At 42.6% G+C, this 20,329-nt stretch overlaps 1 protein-coding gene across 9 annotated transcripts in view; it reads right to left on the reverse strand.

Moving 5' to 3' along the window:
- Positions 1-20,329, reverse strand: part of dlg3 (discs, large homolog 3) — a gene marked incomplete at its 5' end in the record, with an annotated part of 84,727 nt that overhangs the window by 54,157 nt on the left and 10,241 nt on the right. For 6 of the 9 annotated variants that reach the window (XM_080035544.1, XM_080035545.1, XM_080035547.1 and 3 more), the window contains one exon: positions 4,570-4,935. In XM_080035544.1, coding sequence (XP_079891670.1) covers positions 4,570-4,935 — 366 coding nt within the window. Of the gene's footprint in view, positions 1-4,569; positions 4,936-11,882; positions 12,000-16,749; positions 16,842-20,329 lie in introns of those variants that run through there. The other 3 variants (XM_080035546.1, XM_080035548.1, XM_080035549.1) reach the window with 2 other exon arrangements.

Here is a 20,329-nt window from a genome sequence, read left to right on the forward strand (position 1 = left end):
CAGTTTGACGGCTGTAGCTGGTCAACATTCTGACTGGGTAAACTGCTGTTCATAAAGCTGCTGTAGAGATGTTCACGTCGTCACTATCAGTGCTGACTTTGTTCAAATGTTTTAAAATGACTTGCAACACTGGCAAGAAATGACCAAAATGATAATATCTTGAAGTAGACTTTATCTTTGAGGTGTTGTTTGTGTTTGAAGCTACACTATGTCGACTTTTAGAGTGAAAACGCAGCTGTTTGCCAAATTTGTACATGAAAAGAGCATCTCGTACAGTACTACTACCTAAGCAAGATTTTCCCCATATGCCACCAATGAAGTTACAGTTGAGTACAATGAATCATTTGAGACAACTTACAGCAAGAAAGTTTAAGTCTGCATCTTGGAAAAAGGTGGAGGCAATAAATTGTTCACATCTCTAGTTGGTTTGGTCTGATGCAATGGGTGTTAGCCTAGATGGCTAAATACTAGTACACTGTGTGCAGTCTACTCATATCACATGGTTTCTAGGTGCTGAAATTCAAATTCTTCAAACATTTACATCTCGCTGGGAGTTTAATCAGACATTATGCAAGTTTGTGGCTTAGAATTCACTTATGCACGACCAAATCCCACAAAGGTGTGGGCACTTGTCTGTAATAGGTTTCAAAACACTTACTTTGTTTAGACCAATGCAGGTTTGAGCTGCAGTACATGACACTGTTTGTGTGTTCTTTACTATAAAAAAATGCCTGAGAGAGGGAGAGCATGGGATGAAATGTAATCTGAGTGATGTCAAAGGTATTATGACATCACAGGTGCTCTTGACATCCCTGGGGGGATGCTATGCATGATGCAACTACACACAAAAAACAAGGCCTTTTATTATTTTTGGAGTTATATGATATTTTTCAGGATTGCTTCAATTCTTAACATAGAATATACTGTTTGATTGCACCCAAGGCTACAAAATGAAATGCATACCATCCTTCTTATTTTCCAAGAACACCAACTTAAATAACCTTCAGTAAAGTTAACCTTGACTTACTTGACCTAGGCCATTGGGTTCCTTGATGAAACCCTTCCATCCTCAGCAACCAGTACCACTGCTCCATGAAAGAGTGAAAAGAAATCTGGGCTGGAGATAGCCCAACCGGCTATCCTGCCAGGCAACAGCAGTTGTCATCATCTTGACACTTGTGGCAAGACAGAAACACAACCACATTGCAACCCCTAGAACAACAACAGCTGAGATGTTAAGGAGATCTTTAGCCCAAATTATGAAAGTGTCTTCAAAACAAAGAACTGCTTTTATGATGGCCTTATCAAGGACAAGGTTTTGTGGCCTTAGGAGGGGACCTCCGTTTATAAATTAAGAAGACGTAAGAACGTTTGACCGTCTTCATGGATCCAAGTCAATTCCCTGCTAAGTCTCATAATGTAACCTCCACTACGAAGCTTCTCTCCATTCCTAATTTCCATGAATACAGAGAATCATACTGAAACGTTTTTCATTTAGGTCACATATTTCCTGCCTTTTTTTTTTTATTTATTTTTTTTACTCTAAGACAAGTTCATAGATAAATCTCTCTTGATCTTATGAGAAAATGTCAGGTTTTAGATGGAGCCTTTCAAGATCACAGTAGGGGTTTCAGACACACGGACATGAAGCACGTGTAAATCCTATCCGTTAATACTCTGTGGGCTGTGGTCACAGGAATGGCAAACCAAATCCGACGGAACAAAATCTTCGCCAAATGTACAAACCGATGACACAGATAAATCAATTCTTCTGATGGAGGCCTAAAGGTTTTCAAGTCATGATCACCTTTGGGAGTGTGGGACAAGGAACGCCGACCGTGCCGTTGCGCTCATTTCAAATCCCACTGCCATCACAGAGGCCTGTAATAAACAACGGGTCTGGCAAAAGCATTTTGGACTAAATCTGGATGCTAATAAATAAAGTAAAAAATCTAATTAATATTTAAAGCTAATCATAGCCACAGAGCTGGAGAACACACAAAGACAGATTGGAGCCCGCGGGGGGAAGAGGAAGCTTTCGGACTGAAGCTCCCAGAAGACTGAGGTCTCCACTTTCCTCAGATTTAAATTCAAAAGCTCTTGTTTTAAAGAATGTTCGTTAAATCCCGACCGGAATCATACACAATGATCCGAGCAAGCTCTTGACAGAAGCAGAACAATCGTTTGGTAAATAGATGACAGGAAGGGGGGGGGGGGGGAATAGAAAATGACACTGCATCATAATGTCTCGGGTGTCCAATGATTTCCTCGCACATACATGAAACGTGCATGGCTAGCTACAGAGGCCATTTACAAATGCCAATGAAGCAGCTATGAAAGAAAAAAAATGAAGCCAGCTCAGATCAATTCTGAATGACTGAGCAAGGTTATTGCTTTTTGCATCGTGCTAGCATCCACAAGCACAGGGTTTGTTATGAAAGCTATAAGATAATAGGCGTGTGTGTCTGTAGTGTGGTTGCTGCCCTGCTCTCCGGCTGTGTATAGGTAGTGGGGGGAGGGGTAGCTTTCACATTTCCCACCCAAGGATGAGCAACGGTGACTGAGGAGAGCTGGCAGAGGATGGGGTGTGTGTGCAGGGGGCTTGGAAGTGGGTGTGCATCTCCATCCATCCCCGTGCAGTGTAGCCCGTTCACAGGAAGGGGAGGGCATTCACATGGCTGTTTTTTTTTGTTGTTAAAGAGACTGAGGGACAGATGCTCGTCCAGTGTCAGGGCCTCGCTGGCTTTCTCTCTCTGACAGCACCACCAACTGCCTCCTCTTACATAACCCCCTCCCCCTCTCCCCAGGCCCACTGCCTGCCTGCCTTTATTGGCTTATTTCTCTCTTTTTCAACCTTAACATTTTCACCCCACTGACTGACTCTCTCCCCCCCCCCCACATCATCCGCTGCTGATTCGTTCTCTTTAATTCCAGCTCCTATTATTTCCATGTAGATACTCTTGGATTGAAGCCATGAATTCTAGCTTGTATATCTCATCCACAGAGTTTTCATGTATAGTGCACATTCGCATGAAACGGGAGCAGGGATCCTCAGGAAAAAAAGGATAGAACGACATAGGATTCCACAGAGTGTTTTATCCATTAACGGCATAACATAATACTGTGTTGCATTGTGAGTTGAATGTTGAATAAATATGCTGGAAACAAGCAGTAGAGGGGGGGACAAAAAAAAGAGGTTGCCATACCGACGGAGAGTAAAAATCTCCATGTAAGCAAGAAATGCTTACATAATCACATCTGCTGTGAGCTTTCAGATGTGTGAAACATGAAATAAGCCTGATTGGTCTGCATGCAGCTGATAAGAAAAAAAAGGGTCCTGCAGTAGATTTGAACGCAACACGGAACAAGAGAAAGCGTCAATCTCTAAAACTGCTCGTTGGCTGAATTCATCTGCAATTATCAGCCAGGTTGCAGCTCGTATGTGGGCTCAGCTCAGGGGGATTTCTTCCAGTCTGCCACTAAAAAATGTCAGCCTCCATTTTAACCCTGTGCTTCTTCTCACCTTCCCTCCTTCCTGTTGTCTCACACACATTTCTTGCTAAAACAAAACAAAACAGAAAACTCGATCAGACACAAATGGAGGAACCACAAACAACGCAGTGGCTTCGCTCGATGCAAATATAAGAGCACATAGACACATACTCATGCATACAGCGAGGACCATTCCTTGAATCTCGTGCTCACCAAGCCACCCTTCCCCCACCCAAGCTCACTCTTGTGTGCTCACATACGTGCACCTTGCTTAATTAAAGACTGCGCTTCTGAAGCTGGGCTGACCTTTTATCAACTGTCATTTATAAATACGTGTAAATAAAGGGACATAATGGAATCAAAATGGAGCGCGTGTGAAGAGGCGGTTTCATTCACACTGTGCAGCATGTATGACAGGCAGCGTTTGGACACAGATTGCTGCTGATTCTCCATTCCTTTTTTCTTTTTTTTTGACAACACATTCAATACACTGTTATTCCCTTGAGCAAAATGGCTTGCTAAAAAACTGGGGACAAGTAACAATGGAAATGGTTTGAGAGATCGATTCCATCATCTCTTCCTTTTCTGTGAGCTAATGAGAGAATATGTTGTACATTTAATCTCTCACAAAGAAATTCTGTAATGTCAGTTAAATGCTGGAGAGATAACTTGAAAAGATTGCAAACTGCAAAGTGCTGCTTCAATGAATGAAAATGCACCATTTTTTGGCCTACAGTTACTGCATCAGCGTAAGCCTTTGACGACATACACTAGGTGTGTTAAATCTATAAGCATTAGTCATCTGCATCAAATCCCAACATGAAGATGATCTGCATCTGTGTGCGCAGTGGAACTGGATGAGTCTCGTTCTGTTCTCTTTACTCTGCTTCCAATAGAAGGAACCACAGTCAACAAATGGGAAACGGGAGGGCTTGAGATGAATACTAAATATGAATTCTCTGCCGACAGCCTCAGCTGATACATGATTGTCTCTGTTTTACTACAGCAGCAGCTCCACTGAGCGGCCAGGCCCCACAGGTCTGAGCTATGTAATAACGACTTAGGGAGATGAGTTACCTGGTCGTACCACTCCCGGTTGGTACAGGTGCACTCGGGCCACCATCCTGCTTGTCCACTGGAGTTGTTGCCGTTTACTTTGGGGCCACACTTGGAGTGGCCCTTTGGGTTAGGGCCTCCAGGGCCCCCACCAGACATATTCTTGCCCTTACTTCTCCCCAAAGTGCCCCCTCCTCCCCCCATGCTTCCACCTCCCCCTGAGGCCGGAGGGGGTAAGGTCTGGCCTCCGCCATACCCAGGCGGGTATCCATAGGGCTCGGCCTGCCAGTCTCCTCCATACGACGGGGCGTCCATCCTACGCAGGGCAGCCATACGGGTCACCTCATAACATTCTGGGCACTTGCAGCAGTGGTGGTGTTTGTGCATGCTGGCTGTGCTAGCTGGGCTGATGCTGAGCTGAGCGGCGTGGCACTCTGTCTCTGCTGCCTCTTCAGATCTCACACAGCACGCTGTGATCGGGCTCGCAGAGCGCTAACGCTGACAGAATTAACACTGATCACAGGAATTTCTACAGATTTTCCCCTTTTTCGTCAAATCCTCGTCACTCTCCGCTTTATTCCTCTTGGGTGTAGAAAAAAAAGATTGAGAGGGATGGGAAGCAGCAACAGGAAAACAAAAATACAAAATGGGCACGTAGTCTTTGTCCTCTTGACGTAGAAGATCAAAGGAAATATTCAAAATATTGTATACGACCACACGATCAGAGACCAGCCCCGATGGTAGAAATTTCCTCTTGCTTCTCTTGGTTCACAGTGATACGCATATAAATTCATAGATATATATATATATATTCTTTTGTTTATATATCATATATATTTACACACACAAATACATATAAAAATATTAATATAAACAGACAAGCACAGATACAGTTATGTACAGGGATAAATGTATATATAAATATCTATATGCGTGTGTACAAATATATATATATAGATATATAAACAATATGTATAAATGAATGATATCCGCAGATGAAAATGTTCCCCCGTTAGTTCTTGGTCTCTTCCTGTTCTGTCAAAATCTCAGGTTTTTTTCCTCCTGTGTTGAAAAATCGTTGTCTTTCTCTGTCCGTCTCTTTTCTCAGCCTGCATAGAGGAGCTGAGCACCGGATCGCCTCTCAGCCAGCTTGCCCTAGATGTGGATTATTCAGAGGGATGCGAGCAAGCAAGAGGGAGATGGGGAGAGAGAGAGAGAGAGAGAGAGAGGCAGGCAGGGAGGAAGGGAGGGAGGGATACGTAGCAGCATCCCTCTAGCACCTCAGCCCTGACAGCCACAGCCAATCAACTGGCAGAGCTGCCATCAGCAGCAGCAGCACCAACAGGACTGAGCGCTTCAATAGCTGCTCTTAAAGGGACCACAACGCCTAAATCCTCGCTGCATTTGCCTGCCCTGGGTGAAATGGCACAGTCTTCACAAATCAAGGCACAATAAAAACGGTACATCTGTCTATTTCCCCCCATAGAAATGTCAGGGAAGTCGTAGTCTGCCATTCGGTCGATGCAAAAATCAAACTTACCATGAGCACCCCTGCCCTTTCGTCTGACCGCTCACTGGTCACTTCCACAATCATCTGTAGTTCAGCTTCCTTGTGCTAGTGATTGGCAATATGATTGGCAACATCAGGCTCTGTGTCACAGCCAACATCTGTACATCTCTTCCTGGTATCACTAGACCTACTTGCACTTTGAACAGAGTGTTACTATGCATTGCTTTATAGCATTCATCCATCCCCTCTTTTGTTTTGTTTTTAATCGATTACTACTACTTGCAAAGCTGCTCTGATTTTGATCATTCTGTTGCTGAGCCCTGCCTGACCTGGGTCAAAATAAACACAGCGAGAGAAGAACTGCACATCCCGAAAAAAAAGCCTCATTTAAGAAGCACAGAGGGGAAAGAAAATATGTTCCCAATGATGACATCAACACATGTGTACCAAACCAACAAGATTACACGCTTGGGCTTTTTGAGTGGGTGAAGGAAAGAGATTGAGAGTGAGGATGTATGAGTAAGGGGGGGAGGGGGGGGGGAGAAAAGAGAGAGAAGGAGAGACTATATGGCTCTGGTGTATCAGTGGCAGTTATATTTCCAGTGATACGATAGGACTGCCTGTGAACCATTTTTGAATGCTTATGAATTTGTGGGCTGATTCCAGCTCAATGTAAAACATCCTGACACTGAAGGTGAAGGTTTAGTTCACAGAGAACTAAGAGGGAATGTTAGATTGTCGCCATTAAAGCCCTGCATATATGCATTATTAATGTAATGTGACGGGGAACGGAGCTGGGTGTGTCTGCACGGGGGGAGAGAGTGTGTTTGTACATAGGCTGCATGTTACAGTGCTCACACATGCATGCTGGCGTGCCTTCCTCAGTGCTTTGACTAACGACATCAGACACGGTGTCTTTACGTTGCATGTATGTTAATGTGTATCTATGCAACCTCCCTGTTCAACTGAGCGGGATTTTTTTAGGGCGAGGGGGGCACACTGCACTGTTTTGCAGCCAATACCAGGAGGCACACACCACAGCAGCAGGCTCAACCACACCACATTACATTATGAAGACGATTATCCCACTGTAACCTACAAAGATTTGCCATGCGTGGAAAAGAGGAGAAACTTAAAACAAATGTTTTAAACACAGACAAGGAAACCACTGAGTGCCTCAAGTTACATTGTCGGATGCAGCCACAAACCCTGCTGAAGCCAATCCGCGCGGAGAGGCGGGGTTTACGAAGGCAGCGGCTTGAAAGGACGATGTAAGCATATTGATCACAGCACACATGACCGAGCACATGTTCCAACCATTCCTCCCCATAGCCTCGCTCAGTCTACCTTGTAAACTGTCCACACCGCGTTCACCACACTTTGCATTCAAAGGGTGTGCAGTTCAAATAAATAGATGGATGAGACATTCTGTATAGCACACTAAATACGGGGAACGGCAAGCAGGATTCATATAATAAAGGCAGGAGAAAGGGAAAAGATCCTCTGCAATGAATGAACACATATGGCATCTGCGTGTGCACACACACACACACAAACACACACACGCACACCCATATCAGAACTTACAAATGAGCGTTTACGGATAGAAAGTATCTAACCGTTAAGGTCTATGTAGTGTTGCTGTGCTTGTTGTAAATTCTAAAATGTTTGGATCACAAGACCCCTACATTTTCAAGTAGAGTACTGAAAATGTTAAATCTAGGCAAAAAAAGTGAAAGCTTATACAGGTAACATGAAACCTATATTTATACAATATAGTATAATCAAATACTATAGCCCTGCAATAAAGACAACCTCTGTGCAGATTATATTAAATATTTGTAGAAGCTGTGAGCCCTAGGTTTTGTAGTGACTGAATTACACACTTGCTTTTGATCTTGTTCTTTTTGCTGCATCCTTGTATTACATAACATGACAAATGTAATCTGTTCGTTAATAGCGTAATAAAGCTGTCACCTATGTAGCATTATTTTCCCAGGTTGCGACACAGTGCCAAGTGGAAATAGCAATATTCAGTTACTGGAATTTCTTTAGTGGCTGGACATAAAAACCAGATACTGGGAAACCTTTAAACCCATCGAAGCAATTTGGCAAAATTCTCGTTATCCTTCACACTTGAACATCACAAGATGGATAAAGATGTTCCATGGTCATTTAATGTCATTAAACCGTTCTGGTTGTCATCATTACTGAAAGAACGTATTGTCACAAACACTGAAGCAACACTGCATAACCTGGTGTGATTGAGCTGTTAGCTTGTCATTACACTCTGACTCTCACCAAATGTAATAACTGGCCCTTTCCAGGAAGAAATACAATAGCAACAACTTGGTTTTACTAGACCCAGAAGAATAGCAATATAAAGAACGACCTTTCACCTAACACATATCCGATGCACAAATATATATGTGTCTACACAAAAGCATTAAAGTAAGTTGTGTGTATGTGTGGAAGTGTGGAAGTGTGTGGTCCTTCATAAATGTTGAGTCCAATTAAAAAAGCTTGGATTGGACAAACGTGGATCAGCAGCATTCGGTGATTTATCTGATGAAGTTCAAGTGGTGACCTCTGACCTCCTGTTGTTGACAAATGAAAAAGAAGGACCTGTGATTTACGGACATAAACGGAGGAAATTTTCCGGCGCCTTTGAACTGATTTGTGCATTGAGTTTTTCCTTTTTTTCCTTTTTCTTTTGTCATTTCTAGGCATTTCTCCGAGAAGCTGTGTGACTACTTCTTTGTCACCTGACCGGATGCAGCACCATAAAAGGGCAGTCGGTAGTGAGGCTGCCTTAAAGAGCCAGCCCCACATCAACACGTACCAAGCTGCTCTACTGTAGCCGTAACCAACTGCAAGAGGGGGTGAGGAAGCAAGTCTTATAAGTCTCTCTCAGGCATCTGAGCATCTGAGCAGCATCCACGTGCTTCTTCCACAAATAGTAGAAATTGAAAGGAATCCATCTAGATGTAAGGGGGAATCTATACTGTTAATGATTCCACTGCTTGATGAATCACAGCTTTGTTAAGTGTCAATGTGCAGGAGGTGAGGGGGGGGGGGGGGAGTGGGAATGGGGAGGAGGTGTGGACCGCAAGGCAGAAAGCAAGTCAGGCTCAGGAGGAGAATGAGAGATACCCATGACTGTTGTACTAAAAGCCTAATGTAGATGCTCTCCCAGAGATGCAGATGAAGAAAACAAAAGGCTACACGGCTAAGGCTCCTATTAATAGGCCTCAGTGGCAGAGAACAGCTGCTACACCACACGCGCGCACACACACACACACACACACACACACACACACACACACACACACACACACACACACACACACACACACACACACACACACACAAACAAACACAGCACCTCCAACTGATGGAATAATGAGAGAGAGAAGCGTACACATGTAGCAAAATGAAGGAAGGAGTGGAAAGCAATGAGGGTGACAGAGGAAAGAGGAACATACGATGGCAAGAGTGGGAGATTGTACCATAGCAGCGCTGCTATAAGGGATAGGCTTTAGTGTAGATGATAGTGCAATGACTAGAGGGGGCATTACTGAAGCATGGTGCTGAACAGAAGGGGGGAGTAAAAATAGAGAGAAGGAAATAGAGAGATATGCCGAAAAAAACTAAACAAAGTGCTCCGGATTGGAGTCCACGAGCACATTGGAATGCAAAATAAACTCGGTGTAATTACCCATTCACCCTTTCACAGAGAGCAACAACGCATGTGAAATCAGTGAGCTTGCATCGTCACCAATGTGCTCAAACGCGTGTAGGGGGTGTAAAAGCAGAAAGAGAAAGAGAGAGAGACAGAGAGAGAGAGAGAGAGAGAGAGAGAGAGAGAAAAAAAACAGACACAAATTAAAAGAGGAATGAGAAAGACGGGATGAAAAACATAGAAGCGAGGAGAGAGAGAGAGAGAGAGAGAGAGAGAGAGAGAGAGAGAGTAAAAGAGAGTCGGAGCAGTCTGTAGGGATGCAGGCGGGGGAGGAATGTGGTTTCCATGGCAACCACCCGAGGAAGGCTGAGCTCTGGTCGTCCGTTCCAGCTCTGCACTGCACCGGCCCTCGCCTCTCAGCCGCCTTGCTCTCTCTCTCTCTCCCTCCCTCTCTCTCTCTCTCTCTCTCTCTCCAGCCTCCCCCCACACTCAATCTTCTTCTCTACACTCCCCCCAACCTTCTCTCTCTTTCACTGCCTCCCTCCATGCTCCCTGCGTCTCCTCAGCTCCCTCCTTCATGTGATAGAGGGAGTCACACACACACACAGAGTCAGTCAGCTCGGTATTATCCACGCCAGAGTCGACCCATACTGTCATCGTATTCTCATGCAGACATTATCATACAAGCACAATGTACCCATGTGCTCGCTGCCAGCATCTCCCTCCTTTTCACCCCCTACAAGCCCCCTGAACCTCACGCCTCCACTCCAACACACACACACACACACACACACACACACACACACACACACACACACACACACACACACACACACACACACACACAACACACACACACACACACACACACACACACACACACACACACACACACACACACAAACACACAATGCACTAGTTCTGGGCTCAGCTGAGAAGCCAACGCCTGCGGCCACTGTGCTGCCATGTGCCACTGGCCGTGTTGTAATGGGGCAGGCATGTGAACACAAGGGGCTTTTAACAATGCTGAGGAACAAGGCTCGCCCGACACACATGTCTCTATCATGAGGACTGCTGCGCTTGTTTCTCATGTAAGATGCAAATGCTTAGAGAAACATTATCTTTTTGAACAGATCAATGCCACTCACATATCTGCCCAATATACTGTATATGATGTAAGAGCCAACAGGCGGTTAGCCTAGCCTAGCTTACCTCAGCATAAAGACTGGAAACGGAGAAACCCATTTTGGTAACAAAATCAGAAAATGAAAAAAATACATCAACATTTTCTTTTTACAGTTATCTCTATTTGTATGGATTTAAAAACAGGTGTTGATCTTGAACAGAGCCAAGCTTACCCCTGTTTCCAATCTTTATGCTAAGCTTTCGTATTATTCTACATTTAATATTACTATATTTCATGGACATTTACTGATCATGAGTGGTTTTGATCTTCTCAGCCGGCTATTAGCAAGCAAATAAGCGTATTTCCCCAAAAGTAGAATTCCATCTTCAAATACTAACACAACGGTGCGAGAATCACTGTGGTAAAGAGCATGAACCGATACTTTAGGTTGTTAGATTTACGATCGCAGGTGAAGAGCGTGATGACAAAATATTAACAATACGGCTGAGTCAAATTATTACTAATTAATATTATAAACTACTATGATCTGTGTGAGCATATCAGTTGCAAAATATCGCTTAAGGTGTGCTGACAAAAAAATCATTCATTTAACATGAAATATTACATTTTCAACACACATTATCCCCAGCCCAGATTGAAGCAATTCCATATTTTCAAGTGGATCAAACAAATCCCTTGAAACCAATTCCTGGACTCCTTGAACTGAAACGAGAACGGGCCGTCGTGTCTAAACATTACTAAAATGTGGCAAATGTCATTACCACGTTACGAACGCAAACAAATGTTTCATGATGCTAGGGGGCTCCTGTGAAACCTCACTTAACTCTCACAGAAAAATGCGTCACCACCGCATCACCGGGATCATCAGTATCTGCTTCTGTTAACAGCAGCTGCCAGCTGATGCCTGAATAGAATCACAGAGGATAAGTTGTGTTCAACGGACCCCTTGGCAAAACTCTTTTTTTTTCTCGCGCTTTTTTTTCCCGCTCACTCACCTCTGGCAAGTGGACATGTGAGCGAGTCACCACGCCAGAGACGCGCTCCACTCTGTGAGGGCTCCTCCTGCTAGTCACTCGCACCCGAGACACACCCTCCTCCTCCTCCTCCTGGTCCTATGGGGGGACAACATGGAATAAAATGGAAATTTAAATATATTTTTTTAAAGAGCAGACAATTTTAAAAAGCACGGGTTGTGGCTCATCTGTACACTTTAAATAAGGCTGAAGCGGGCGGTAACCTAAGCTTAGCAGAAATTAATGTTTAGCCTGTCCAACCAGCACCCCCAAAGCTCCACAATTAACAGAATAGATCTTGTTTGCTTAAAACATAGAAAAACCTTGGGGGCGCCCATAGCTCAGTTGATAGGACGGCCCCGCAGCGGCCCCAGGTTTGAGTCCTGCCCGGTTCTCTGCATGTCCTCTCCCCATTTCAACACTGTCTCCCCAATCTGTCTAATAAAGAAAAAATGCCCAAAATATAATCTTAAAAAAAAAACATAGAAAAACCATGTGCAAAAAATGACAGTGGCTATGTGGTTTTACAGGCTGAAGGGATCTCTTGGTCTAAGCTCTCTTTAGCTTTGGTGGATGGTGTCAATCCTCTCATCTACTGTAGCCGTGGGCAAGAAAGTGAGAAGGAACATTTCCCAAATAGTTGAACTATTCCTCCATTGCTTTTTAAAGTGTTCCAGCACTAAAAATAGAAAGGAGAATATATCCCAAAAATAAAAAAATTGTTTAAGAAACCGTGTACCTTTGGTAGAACAACTGTGAAGAAGAGCACATAACAGTGCTATATGTTGTGGAAACAGCAAACTTGTACTCATCCAACAAAAGCAATCAAAAACCTGTTACTGACAGTGATACACACAGCCTACAGTACCTGAAAATGAACTGGGATCATTCCCACAGTTTAGGCCACACAAACCCTTAACTTGCAGCAGAGGGCAGCCTTCAGGGTAGGCCATCACTTGTGCAAAGTCAAGTTTGCAGAGTTCTCAAAACATTTTATTTTTTATTTTTTTTGCACTGGCATGGATCGGATATACCATGTGTGAATTCAGAGATGCTAAGTAAGTTAATCTTTGACGGCTCCGTTTCCACATGGCAGCCCTCTCCGTCTATTAGTGGCAGCTGAGAGTATGTCCTTTGGACAGCACACTCTCTTACACACATATAATTGTGCAGGCTCATTTAGAGTAGATTTTTCATGTTGTACAACACTAAATATTTATGAAAAGTATGAAAGGTATTTAAAAAAAAATAAGTTATTCCATGATTATTAACAATAGAATGAAAAACATTGCATCAAAGGGCTTCTTATCTTACGGTTTCTTTGATTTCTTTTTCCAAGCAGCTATTCACCACTCTCACCTGCTACTCTGCACCAAATCAGGGAATTTGCAGACTCATTTAGTTTCCCTCCCATCCTCCACTCAGGTGACAGCATGGCTAGAATACTGATGAGAACCTCGCTTGGTGTCCATTAAGCAGCTCTTGCTCCATATTTCTCTGTGTGTCCGTCTGTGTGTCTCTGTGTGTGTCTGTCTATCTGTCTCTCTCTCTCAAACTTCCCCTTCACTCTCTCTCAAGGACTGTGCCTGGGTCCCACAAGCGGAGTTGTTAAGTTCAAGCCACAGTCATAGTTTGTGGTTCGTTCCTCCAAAATTTGGGAACTACAATTGACCTTAGGCAGGAAGTGCATTGAGTCTACTATTATGTCTTTGAACTTCCTGTCCTCGCTGGAAGTGGAAATAGATTACATTGTGTACATTGACATAACTGCATTTGGCTATAAAGGAAACCAAGCTACAGTACTTTACACTTGGTGGGTGTATTGCTCAGTAAGCACCCAAGGGAATGCAGTGGCCAGAAAAACACTGATTATTCAGTTGCCTATCCTCAGGATGACAGTATTACACCCTAAAAGTCAACAAATGTCGACGTTTATAGCATTACACAAATTCTGTTTAATAACCTCGCATTTAAAACCACTGAACACATTTTGGTCATGTCGAGTACTGCTGATGAAGGGGTACTCGATTACCTCTGACAGGCCTGTGGTTCTGCAGATGAAAAAGACTATGTGGAAATCTAGTTTAGGTCTGTGCTGTGTAAGGTCAATGTGCTATACTGTGGCCAAATTGTTACACGGACCGTCATTGGTATTTTCTATAATGTGAATCGATGGATATTCAATGTTCATTTTCTGGTCCCGGTGATATTTGTTCTTAAGTGTACAGAAGTAGCATATCACAACATGCCATAGCTCAGTTGAAAGAACACTTTCAAATGTCCAGCGATATCCTTGATGCTGCGCCTATATTCCCAGAACTACAGTATGTAACTAAGGTTTGTCTTTTCATTTTGAAAGAGCAATTTCAAAAAAGCAAACTACTTTCAGTTTTATGGGGCGTGTCCCACTTTGCTGCATAAACAAAACAAAAATATCTTAGGAGGTAATTTTTTTCAAATACTTCCCATTCTTTCTTTTTTTTCTCTTTTGAGCAGTCAGAAAAAATATAGAGAAAAGATGTTCGTTACTATGTCATTTACACATTGTTACAAATGCATGAGCATCCTTTCCATTGAAAATAACGTGATTGGTTAAACCTTTATGTGTTGAGGAGAAGTGACAAACTGAACAACACAGTCTTTTGCCCTACAGCATCCATTTAATACAGTCTAGTAAATGACAAGTTCCTCGCTGTTCCCCTGTTCAACTGGCCGTACATAATCCAGTTCAGATTTAGCATTTGAATTTCAAAAACATATTGCCATTAAGTGATTGACAAGAGGGAGGGGCTGTTAAGCATGAAGGAATAATGCAAGATTAAAGTTGTTTTATCTCGTGTAAGGATTGAATTGCCAGACAGAGCCAGCTGAAACCCCAGTGCCCAATGGTCAAAAAAAGGGTTACTGTATTATAAGAGACATTATTATGTAGCTTACAGACTTTGTAGTACACAATTCTGTATTTTGGTTACTGCCTTCCATATGGGCATGTGAGTGCTGCAGTAACATGTTGAAAAGCTACAGCAAAATGTCAAAGCTCAAAATTGATGCTATGGGTGAAGTTCAAGAAAAATAAACGTTGGTTTCCAACAGGGTCTGTCATAAAAAAAATCCTTTTAATTTGTAAAAGGATAAGGATTGGGAGGGGAAGATAAAGATATCTGATGAGAATGACCTGATTAAACCAGTTGGAAAGTCATAGCTTATCTTGTCTCCAACAAGAGAAAGTAGTGGCAGTGGCCCCTTTTAACCCGACTAGAAGAAAGCCTTTGCAACATCCAATGGACTATCTCATATTTGATGATACTCTGGCTCCTGCACAACTGCACCCAACTTTTCCGGATTGGCTTACCTTGGTCTAACGTGTGCGACATAAGGGGACCGGGCCAAGAACTTTTGTAGCATGGCATATGTATTTCTTTCTACCCCATATTTCCTGTCTTTACCTCAACTGTAAATGATAAAATAACCTAAAGTCGTTGCATAACAGCAACTCGTTTTTTTTTTGGAGCATGCTCGATGTCCCCACTCCCAGATAGATTTCTGTTCACCGCAGAGCTTCTGCGACACATTACAACTGAGAAAAGCTTTTAAACCAATTTCTAGCACGCTCCTTTTACCTCTGAAGTATTTTGGAGTTGACAGTGAAGGATTGTCTTCTAACACCAACAAGACTCAAATTCTCTAAAGGCAAGGTAAGTGCCCATTCCCATTTCTATTGTGTTTGAAAGGAACTGCTAATATAACATAATAAAATCAAACTCAATAAATCAATACAGACCAATACAATCAGTTTTACTTACTACAGTCTCATTACACTTGTTACCTTCTGGATAATTAAAACTGTAAGCATCCCGAAAAATGGCCTGTTCATTTTTTCCTATATTAAATTAAAGGTTTTTGAGGTATCTTTCAGGTCATTCTAATTAGGTGAAATGAGTCTGATATTTCAAATGAAGAAAGTTATTTGGTTCATAGGGGATCAGAGCTGGAATTTGTACCTTAAAATAAATTGTAATTTTTTTTTTTTCCATTTTGTGCTATATTTTAAATCACATTTCTTATCATGAATTGTGCACTCGCGTACTTCACATGGACTGAGGCTGTGTCACTGTGAGCGCACACAAATATCCATCCACACGCATGAACACATACAGCAGAATTTATAGATTTTCTCTAATCTCTGCCGGAAAAAAAAAATAAAAAAATCAGGCCAAAGACCATTCACTCAACGGGCTATAGAAGTCAACCAAAGATCAATTTCATTAACATTTTGGCACAGCTGAAGGAAAGTTATGACGCTATATTAAATCATGCAAGGGATTTGATGTCAAGGGTTTCTAGACATCTAAAGGCTAATAGGGGATCAGTGACATAGACCTACAAACAAAATTAGGAATATTTTTAACCACTGTGAGGACTTTCATTCGCTGTCACATGTAGCCAGACCGCTGTCTTTACTTCTCATTCTAATGTCTCAGCTCTTCTCCTCTCAATTCAGTTGTTATTTTATAAAGTCCAACATATTCTAAACAACCATGTGACTGCAAAAAGTCACAGGATTGGATGACTTCATAAGAGCAGCCCACTGATGAGCAAATGGTAATCAGCAGTCTTTTGACTCCGTCTAATTTCCACTTTCTCTTCCACCTTCAATCCTCTTTCCCTCACAAAGTTCAAGTCATCATATAGCCACCATGGCTTGTGGTAACATTTCAGCCATGAGGGAGCGCCAGGGTCACAGGTAGTGACACTGTCGAGTGACATATTACTAAGCGAGGTGGCAGACACAATGTAAACATAAGGTATATTTCCTCCAAATTATAACGTGAAGAAGAAAGAAAATTACCTCCCACGCATCCTGCCTGCTATCGTCTTCTTTCACAACTGTTTTTTCCTCCTTGTTCAGTCGCAAGGTCACCTCGTAACACTCTTGAATATCTGTGAAAAAGCAAAAACAAGAAAACAAAACAATGATGATGAGCTTTTTTTCTTCTTCCATCTTGACTTCGATAAATAACAAACATCAGATGGCCGTTTTTTTTATGTATATTTGCTCATGACACCTTAGAGCACACTGCTTTGGTTGTGTTAAAGAGTCCAGCCATCAATCATGGGCACATTGGGAGACATCTGTTTTCCTCAGCGGTGCACACTGGGTGATGAAGTGGGGATGGGAGTTATGTCTCCATGTTTGTGAATGCTCATGTTATCTTTGGTGCTGAACCATATACAGTATATGACTCAGCTACTGACTGAGTAAACCATCCAGTCAGTGTCCAAGAGCCCACATTAGAATCACAACATGCATCACAATAGATAAATAAATCAATTCCCAAAATTTAAATTATTTTAGTTCAACATCATTATAGATTAATTACACTGTTAGGTCATTTCCAGTCTTGTTGCTATGAAGCTCCATTTTAGGGAGCGTGTACATGAGTTCCTATACATGTTAAATACATGTAGACACTGCCCCCTAGTTGAATAGTGGGCAATTCATGCACTGTTACACACTTTGATGTGAGTGCTGTATAGATGGACCTTTCCATTAAGGAATGAAAGACACATTTTAATAGTAACACATATTTCCCATTGGACCAAAAGTCCATAGGTCCGATGGTCTTTTATCCCGAGAACGTGCAGAACAAGTGGATTTGTTTCAGCAAAAGCCAAGGTAAGTCACAATTAATAAGTCAAAGTCAGTTTTATTGTCAATTTCAAAATATTTGCCAGACATACATTTACAATAAATACATTCTAAATAGTACAAAGGGTAAGGCAAAACAAAACGGTATATAGGCTATAAAATTTAAATTTAAAAAAGTAAATACATTGAAATGTGCAATATGTGGAACATTATTTACGATATGTCCGATATGCAGTAGACTGAAAAAATGTAAAGTGTACATTATAATGGCAATTAATAGGTTCAAAGTCCAGAGTTCTTGGGGGCAAATGGGAGGGGGTTTCAAAGTCCAGAGTTTGTGAGGGCAGAGGGGAGGGAAGGGAGAGAGTTGATCTTCCTGACAGCCTGGTGGAAAACCAGTCTGTTTACCAGTCTGGAGGCTCTTCTTCCAGATGGCAGGAGGCTGAAGAGGCTGTGTGAGGCGTGGCTGGGGTCACACACAATGCTGGTTGCTTTGCGGGTGAGGCGGGTTCCTTTAGATGTTCCGATGATCCATCCAGCAGCCTTCACTGTGCGCTGCAGGGTCTTGCGGTTGGAGCCAGTGCAGCTCCCATACCACACAGTGATGCAGCTGGTCAGGATGCTCTCGATGGTGCCCCTGTGGAAGGAGAAGGATGGGGGGGCTCTTGCTCTCTGCAGCTTGCCGAGGAAGTAGAGGTGCAACTGGGCCTTCTTGGCCAGTGATGTGGTGTTGGTTGTCCAGGAGAGATCCAAACTGATGTGAACCCCCAGGAACTTGGTGCTGCTCACTCTCTCCATAGCAGCACCATCGATGGAATTTGGTGGCATTAAATTCAAATAAAGCCAAACATTTATTTCCCTTAACACTGAAAATACAAATCCAACTGTGGGTTTTGTTTTCAGTATAACTGACCGTCAGACAAAAGTGGGTCGAAATGGAAAATTTGTCTGGACTATTGAGCTGTCAGAATGATGGGCCATTGGACTTGGCATGGCACCCTAGATGGAAAGTTAAGGGATCACCAAGGTTTTTTTTTTTTTTTTTATTGACCCAGAAGGGAACATCCATGTAGGTGCTAAATCTCCTAAAATATACTTTCATATAGTTTGACTAAAAACCACCCACTATGGAGAAAAATAAATGAGCCAGGCAGCTTGCATTGAAAATGGTGTAATACATATCTAATTTGGATGACTCAGACACTAGCCAGGTACTGAGAAGAGGTGAGATGGCAGCCGAAACAGTATGCCGTATCTGCATTTTGTACATGTTGTAAAGTAATGTATGTGTAGGGGGATTTAAACAACTTCCTCCCACGTTCAACTCAATACTTTGAAACTAACATTACTTTGACATATCAGCATATTCCTAAACTTCTCCCCTGTACATTTGAAAGTTTTCCATGTCTGTTAAGACTGAACTCCTCTGCTCTCCTCTCTTCTCCACTCCACTCGTCTCTGCTTATCACCTCTAATGCTCATTACGCGCCCATGTCCTGTGGTCACCTATTGAGTGGCAGCCGTTTTGATGTATATGCACTTGGACAATTCTGCTGATGTCACACTGAGCAGGCCTGGTTACTGCTCCGTTTACGTAAAGAGGTTGCTGGGGAGTTCATGGACTTCCAAAGTTTAATGTTGGGGAGGAGAAGACAGCCTACCAGACACATTTGACAAGGACATCTAGGGAAAATAATTGATTCTATTATCACTGTGTATCTTTTGTTGAGACAAAGTCACTAAGAATGTCCTGCGTGTGTGTGTGTGTGTGTGTGTGTGTGTGTGTGTGTGTGTGTGTGTGTGTGTGTGTGTAAGAGTCAGTATGTCCCAAAGAAGACACTTTTTGAGAACAAAAGTGTGAGAATGGAGCATGTGATTCACTGTGTCTGAAATGTGGAGGAGTAAAGAAGCCATGTGTGGGCAGAGGAGATGGTTGCACAGCCGACAAAAGAGCAACCTCACTAACACAAAGTCTTATATACACGCACACACACACACACACCTACCTACATTTACATTAATTTGGAGTTGTGTAGCTTTGAGATTGAAACGAAACAGTAGAGTTGCAGGCTATAGAAACCTAAAACATGGAGCTAAAAATCCACGCTGAAGAAGACTATGATGTTTCTCTGTGGGCTCATCGATAGGAGTGACACCGTTCACATACCTTTAGTTATTTGACCCAGTGTTTATACAATAAATTACCTGTAAGCTTAGCTCTCTTTCACACGACTAACTCTTTTTAATTATGCAACGACTATTCCTGGCAGATGAAAATAACAAAAACACAAAAAGGTGCTCAATCGGGGTCTTGAGGCATTTTGAGATCAGGATTCACAGTCACACAAAGTACAGTGTGAGAGAGAGAGAAAGTTTTTTTTTAAAGTTTTTTTTTAACATGTGACTTTCCGAAAAATCTATTCCAACCCTCACAGACCACATAAATTCCTGGCCATGGAACAAAATACACAATCCACGGCAGAAGTCTCTTGCACACAAATTCTTTCCCAGATCTCTTTTTGACTGAATATTCTGGGATGGTCTGCTGCACCTTCTACCTGTAATAAAAAGACTCTGATAGCAGGATCAGTGTGTGTGTGTGTGTGTGTGTGTGTGTGTGTGTGTGTGTGTGTGTGTGTGTGTGTGTGTGTGTGTGTGTGTGTGTGTGTGTGTGTGTGTTGTTAGCCTCTTCTATGTGTCATGTACCTATTCAATAGGAGTGAAGTCATCTTTTTATTGCTGGCTTGGGTGAATCAAAGTACAAAAGGAATGTGCCCCT

The sequence above is a fragment of the Ammodytes marinus genome, assembly GCF_949987685.1.
Source record: "Ammodytes marinus genome assembly, chromosome: 10".
NCBI lineage: Eukaryota > Metazoa > Chordata > Actinopteri > Uranoscopiformes > Ammodytidae > Ammodytes > Ammodytes marinus.